This window comes from Octodon degus, unplaced genomic scaffold, assembly GCF_000260255.1.
Source record: "Octodon degus isolate 3935 unplaced genomic scaffold, OctDeg1.0 scaffold00123, whole genome shotgun sequence".
In the NCBI taxonomy this organism is placed as follows: Eukaryota; Metazoa; Chordata; class Mammalia; order Rodentia; family Octodontidae; genus Octodon; species Octodon degus.
This window is the reverse complement of record NW_004524699.1, coordinates 6,089,528-6,095,684: the sequence shown is the minus strand read 5'-3', so window position 1 is coordinate 6,095,684 and position 6,157 is coordinate 6,089,528. Positions and strand designations below refer to the sequence as shown.

At 63.4% G+C, this 6,157-nt stretch overlaps 2 protein-coding genes across 7 annotated transcripts in view; one reads left to right on the top strand and one right to left on the bottom strand.

Annotated features, from left to right (window-relative positions):
- Ntmt1 (N-terminal Xaa-Pro-Lys N-methyltransferase 1) overlaps positions 1-923 on the top strand; it is a 7,534-nt gene extending 6,611 nt beyond the window's left edge. For all 4 annotated transcript variants that reach the window (XM_023700536.1, XM_023700534.1, XM_023700535.1 and 1 more), the window contains one exon: positions 156-923. In XM_023700536.1, coding sequence (XP_023556304.1) covers positions 156-412 — 257 coding nt within the window. In that variant the 3' untranslated portion in view covers positions 413-923. The remainder of the gene's footprint in view (positions 1-155) is intronic.
- An 89-nt stretch (positions 924-1,012) lies between these two features.
- On the bottom strand, positions 1,013-5,369 carry Asb6 (ankyrin repeat and SOCS box containing 6). Of its 3 annotated transcripts, none has more exons than XM_023700529.1 (6): positions 5,122-5,369; positions 3,571-3,752; positions 2,763-2,908; positions 2,564-2,672; positions 2,364-2,450; positions 1,013-2,251 (listed from the first exon to the last, which is right to left on the bottom strand). In XM_023700529.1, exons 1-6 carry the CDS (start codon positions 5,232-5,234, stop codon positions 1,584-1,586), a joined length of 1,305 nt encoding a protein of 434 aa, XP_023556297.1. In that variant the 5' UTR covers positions 5,235-5,369; the 3' UTR covers positions 1,013-1,583. The 3 variants fall into 3 exon arrangements, with proteins under 3 accessions (XP_023556297.1, XP_023556298.1, XP_004640513.1); XM_023700530.1 differs by having other exon boundaries at positions 2,763-2,869; XM_004640456.2 differs by lacking the exon at positions 2,564-2,672 and having other exon boundaries at positions 2,147-2,251; positions 2,763-2,869.
- Between the last annotated feature and the right edge of the window lie 788 nt (positions 5,370-6,157).

The following is a 6,157-nucleotide window of genomic DNA, read 5'->3' as shown; positions in this document are numbered from 1 at the left end:
CCGTCCGTGTGCTTTGCTTAGCTTAGTTCTAAGTAGGTGCTTTAGACCACTGAGCCATCTCACCAGCCCCTGTCAGTGGCTTCTAAGCTAGCTCACTTCCCTTGCATGGAACAGGACCCACACGCTGCCCCTGTAACTGCCTCTGTCCTCCCCAGGCCACCTGACTGACCAGCACCTGGCTGCGTTCCTGCGGCGCTGCCAGCGTGGGCTGCGCCCCAATGGCCTCATCGTCATTAAGGACAACATGGCTCAGGAAGGCGTGATTCTGGATGACGTGGACAGCAGCGTGTGCCGCGACCTCGAGGTGGTCCACAGGATAGTACACGGTGCAGGACTCCGGCTCCTGGCTGAGGAGAGGCAGGAGAACCTCCCAGATGAGATCTACCACGTGTACAGCCTGGCGCTGAGATGAGCAACGCGGGCTTGCAATGCCGGACCTAGCCTGGTGGGGCCAGCAGCTGGCGGGCTGGGCTGTGCCCACAGCTTGGGTGTGGAGAGCCTTAATACACTTGTCCCACCCACCGGGCAGACTCCTCTTCTTCCCGGGCAGCAGGCAGGGGACGGTGCTGGGGGAGAGGCCAGGGCTCCATCCGTGCATCCAGTGCCCCCTGTGCAGGTTCAGGGCCTTAGGCCTGGCTGCCCTTCGCGTGCTTGTGCGGACCGCAGGTGCAGAAGGTGTGGTCGGTGCCCGGGGAGGCATGCGCCCGGCTGGACACCTGTGCCTCCTACCCAGGGCCAGCCCGGCATGGCCCCTGCCCTGTGGTGCTGCTCATGTTGCACGTCCTTCTGGTGATGGGGTTCTCTTGTCTAAGGGGTGGTCACTGCAGCCTGTGGCTAGGGGAGGTGTAGCTTCCTCCACTATGCTTGAGGGCTCCCCTTGGGTGGACGCTTTCAGTCAGAAATAAAGGGGTCCCTGTACCGTCGTTCCCCTACTGCTCTGTGGGGACCAGTGCCAGGTCCCTGGGTAGCCATACTCTGCATGTCCCGTCTCCTGAACACTGCCCTCGGCACCATGCTGGGTCCTTCATCCCAGACAGGGAAGGAGGGGGCTGGAACACTACGCAAGGACCCCATGGCCAAGAGAATCAGTTTAATCTGTGATATAAATATATTGTTTAGCAACCTCAGCGCTGCCCAGAGGCTTTTGCACAATTCGCCATGACCCACCCTGTGGCTTGAGGGCGTGGTGCTAGACCACGCAGCAGTTGCAGGCCTAGTGGCCACCTGGGGAACCCTTAGGAAAGGACAGCCTTGCCACATCCAGCAGAAGACACCACCTCCAGACCTGCAGTGGCCGGTGGTGGTTCCTGGCACCTCCAGGAAGACCAGCCTGGAGTGGCCCTGGGTGTCTTCTCCCCTGTTCACCCAAAAGCACTCCATGAATGACGGTGTGGCGTGGAGGGGCTTCCGGACCCCAGCCCCAGCTTGGGTGGGCCTGGACTCCACGCTGCCTGCCTCTGCACATGTCCAGCCGCTCCACCCCCATGGAGGAAGGGGTGCAGACTCCCCCAGGCTTCGTCATGGGACGGACCCCACCCTCAGGCTGATGCACGAGGCCCAGACCCTGTGCCGGGCCACTCCCATCAGCTGTCCTCCTCGGCCACACCACTGTGCTCGCTGAGGAGAAACCACTTGAGCCTGTCGGGCAGGGGCAGGGCCTTGACCTTGGCGTCCACAGGCCAGGGCTGCAGGTGGAGCCGGATGTGCACCCGGCACAGGTGCTTGAGGGGTGGGGGACGGAGCTCCAGCTGCCGCAGGGAGTAGTGCAGGGCCTGGATCTTGTCAGCCAGGCTGCCCACCGGGCGGATGTCAAAGTTCGCGGGCAGTTGGAGCCGCCTGGAGTTGGTCACCATGAGGTCCAGCACCGTCTCTGCCTTGCGCAGGAGGTCTGCGTGGCTCTCATCCTCGGCACACCCTGGGTGTGAGCAGAGCCGCTCAAAGATGATGTGGAAGCCAGACCAGCAGGATGCGCCGTGCAGGGAGCAGTTGTAGGAGGCCCCTGACTCCAGCAGGAAGCGCAAGAGCTGGAAGTGCAGCTTGAAGCTCTTGAGGCAGATGTGCATGAGAGACTCGTGGGCCGGGCACTCGCTGGGGTCGGCTCCGTGCGCCAGCAGTAGCTGCGTGACTTGGAAGCAGAAGCGGTTGATCATCTGGGCCTCTTCCTTGTCCCCACCCACGGTCTCCCCGAGCAGGAAGATGATGCAGGTGAATACAGTGTCCCCGTCTTTGGTGGTGGCCTTGACATCTGCACCTAGAAGAGCCATCAGAGGACAGAGGATGGGGGCCTGGCCAGCACTGCCAGAGGGGCAGGGTGGAGCCACTGCAAGGGGCAAGCAGGGTCTGGGGGCACGGCGGAGCCTCACCTCCCTCCAGCAAGAGCCGAATGTTGTCCGTGTTGTGGACCTGCACACCGTCGCTGCTGGCCAGAGCATGCAGCAGGGCTGTCTTCCCTGCGGAGGCAGAGCGGGACAGGAAAGGCTGTCAACCCACAGGGAGGGGTGGAACAAGGGGCTCGACAAAGCGGGGGCGGAACTGTTTACCTAGTGCCCCTGTAACCACTCACCATGCTTGTCGGCTGCATTGACATCGGCTCCCAGCTCCAGCAGGCGCTGCAGACACGGCAGGCGCTCAGGTTCTTCGCTGGCCAGGTCCAGGGGGCTGCTCTCATGGATCTGAGCCAAGAAGCACCAGCCAGGTTGGCAGGGGAGCTGCCAGGCGCTGGGAACCCCACCCTGTCCCCAGTGGGCGACACCCACTCATACCCGGTCCCTCCGGTTGATGTCAGCCCCATGTCGCACCAGCAGCTCTACCATGTCAGGCTGGTTTCGAAGGACTGCGATGTGCAGGGCCGTGTAGTAGGTGACGGGGTCTGCAGGAGGCAGTGCTGCCGTCAGCCCCAGGGCCCAGCCTGCAGCAAGTGGTCAGGACACAGCTGTCCTCCAGCTGCTAGGGGCTGGGGCATCCCAGGGGCTGCTCCTGAGCCTGTCTGAGCCTCAGCTTCCTCCCGTCTAAGGGGGCCACAAAACAGCCCCCCCTCTGCCCTGGGACTGTTGAGAGAAACCCAAAGTGCCCAGGTTCTCAGGGGGTGCCCAGTGAGGACCTCAGGACCCCCTCATACCTCTTGGGGCTCACAGCTCCCCGCATCTGCCCCACTTCCACGGGTATTCGTGCCACCGCATCTGGGTCAGCACAGCCCGATCACTTTCAGGGCAGCCCTGCCAGCTGACAACCTCCCACCCCACCCCACCTCCTCCCCCTACGGGCCCAGGAGAACAGGAGGTCGGCATGTTCCCTTTCCCAGCACTATCAGCCAGAAGGAAGCCTGCACATTCCTGTATCCCCAAAGGTATGAACAAAGTCACAGGACAGCTCAAGGAAATGAGGGCAGAAATTTGCCTTCCCTCAGCATTGGGTGCAGTGCCAGCAACCGCCTCTCCACACATGGGAAGGAGGGGTTCACCCGGGACCTGGGACCTGGCAGTCGCTAAAGCCAGCCCAAGGCCAAGGCAGAGCACACTGGGAAGTACCAGGGAGCCCAGGAAGTGAAGAGGACGGGGTCGCCCTGCTGACCTTCGAAGTTGAGGTTGGCCCCGCTGCGCAGGAGGACGGCGGCTGCCCGCGTGAGCCCCAGCTCGGCCATCTTGAGCAGCGCGTTGCTCACGCCCTCCTGGTAGAACGGGGAGTGTGCCTTCTTCTCCAGCAGCTCCCCAAGGACCTGCAGCCGGCTCTCCTCGCTGGCTAGGTAATGGGGCCTGGGTGGCAAAGAGAGGGGACCGGCTGCCCAGGTGTCCTGGGTGGGGTCTTCCACACCCTGCAGCAGTCACCCCAAAAGCAGGGCACTGCAGCTGAGAGGCAGGAAGCCTTCCCCAGGAGGTGTGAGCCAATAAACAGCCGGGCTGAACTACCATCTATCTATCCAGCCACTCACCTCTGGGAACTAAACTCAGGGCCTCACACGACAGGTGAGTGTCCTAACATTGAGGTGCTTGCCCAGTCTTTTTAAACATTGTTTAAAGTTGCCCACACTGGCCTTGAACTTTCAATCTTCCTGCCTCAGCCTCCCAGGCAGATGATACTACAAGCGGGTACCAGCATCTGGCCACGCTGCACCTCTTAACCTGCAGCAGGCTCCTCCCTTGGGCTTGATGCCAAAAGACTGGGTCTGTTGGGCTGCAAGTCCCCTAGAGAATCTGGCCTCACACCCAGGTGTCAGGACCCTGGGGGTCACGACCCACAGCCAGCCTGAAGCTCATTCCTCAGGAGCCCTACACGCGGCACTGGTCCCCCAGGAGCTGCAGGATGCCTGTCCTGTAGCACAGCCTCCTCCTGCGGAGGCCTTCATACCCCTGTGCCGACCTCCGCACCCTCCCCGGCAGCTACTGTGAGCTATTGTGAGCTACTGTGCTCCTCCCCAAAACTAAGCCAGGGACAGCTCCGAAACCTGCACGCAGCTCTCACGAAGTCCCCAACTCCTCTCCTGCCGTCACTTCCCCCGCTGAGTGTGGCTTCCCTTCTCCCACAGCGCCACCCACTCGCCTTCCCCTACCTAACCTCACCCACCTGCACCCTCCAGCGGACAGGTACCAGGTTCCCTTGAGTGCAGGGGCAGGAACCAAGCTCCCCACTCTGCTTCTGTCCAGAGCTAAACAGGCATCTGGACAGAGTTCCTGCAAGGAGCCTGCAGTGCCCCTAAGTGCCAGCAGCCGCCCCAGCACCCCTCAGCTCCAGAAACACTTTGCACTACATTTCGCTCAAAGTGGGCTGAGCTGGCGTGGTGGTGAAGAAAACCGCTGTTGCCACCAAGTCCCCGTGACAGAGCTAATCATCCCAGGCTGGAACTCCACAAACTCTCCACCCGCCCCGCGCAGTTACCCCTGTGCGCAGCGCGAGGGCCCAGCGCTGCGAACGAGGCCCGAGGCAGGCGCACTGCGCGGAGGGCTGCGCTGTCTACACAAAATGCAAATTCAGCCTCAAAAACGCTCGTCACCCTGCTCTGGGTGAAATCTGCTGCGCTCGCGGCCTCCACCCGGCTCCCCTGCACAGGGCGAGGCCCGGCGACGCCTCGGCCTCCGTGCTGCTGTCCCCTGGCACCGGCCTGGGTCGCCCCGCCGGGCCGCTCACCCGTCCAGGGGCTCCTGCCGCTCGGGGTCCTGGATGCCCAGGGCGCCCAGGATGGCATCGACCAGCGGCTGGTACTCGAAGATGATCCTCCGGAAGCCGTGCAGGAACGGCATCGTGCTGGCCCAGACGCGGTGGTGCACCCGGGCTTCCTGCCCTGGCCGAGATGCCAGCTAGGCACTACCGGCTCCACTGGCCTCTGCCCGGTGCCCGTCCGCGTCCACCGCCCTGGCAGCCGCAGCGCGCCGGAAGCGATCTTCGCTTACACTTCCGGTCTGAGCTGAGCCGGGAGTGTGGGTGGGCCCACAGCGCCCCCTGAAGGCTCGGAGGACGGCGGCGCGGAGCGTCTCGGAGCAGACCCGCAAGTGTCGCGGGTGTGGCTCAGCCTATCGTGGGCGCGGGCTCGATCCCAGACGAGCCCCAGCCCGGGTGCGCCCGCCTTCCCGCCCGGTCCGGCGGTCCTGCCCCGCCCTGCGATCCCGAGCGCCGCCGCTGGGCGCCGTCCGAGCTCCGCCCGCGGGGTGGGTGTGAGGGCACTGCCCTGCTCCCCGGGCGCCCCGAGCCGGTCACCGCTGCTGCCCTGGACGGGAATAGGCAAGGCCGTCCCCACGCGGCACGCGTGGGCAGCGATGAGCGCCCCACACCAACACATACACTGGCCTGGGGGCATCTACTTGGTAGGGTGCGCGAACTTCCTTCTGCGAAAGGGGGCCCCTCAGTGCCCGTCTGAGATCTGGGTCCAGAGCCCCGTGGGCGTCAGTTAGCAGAGCCTAGCAGCAAGGGTCCCGGGTGCAATCCGGGCATCTTCCCTCGGGCCACCGGTTGGACACTGGGGCTCCGGAACCCCACAACCGAGGCCTGACTTCTGGCTTCAGCCCGATTTGTCTCATTCAACATTAAATAATGGGCAGAGAAAGGTCCTCTGCCGAGAACAAAACTGACTTCCCAAGAAAAGGCAGTCGGAGAGCACGGGTTGGGCCAGGGTGCACACCAGGGGCTGGATAATCGCCCCTGTTGTTATAGTTTTTCATTTATTTAT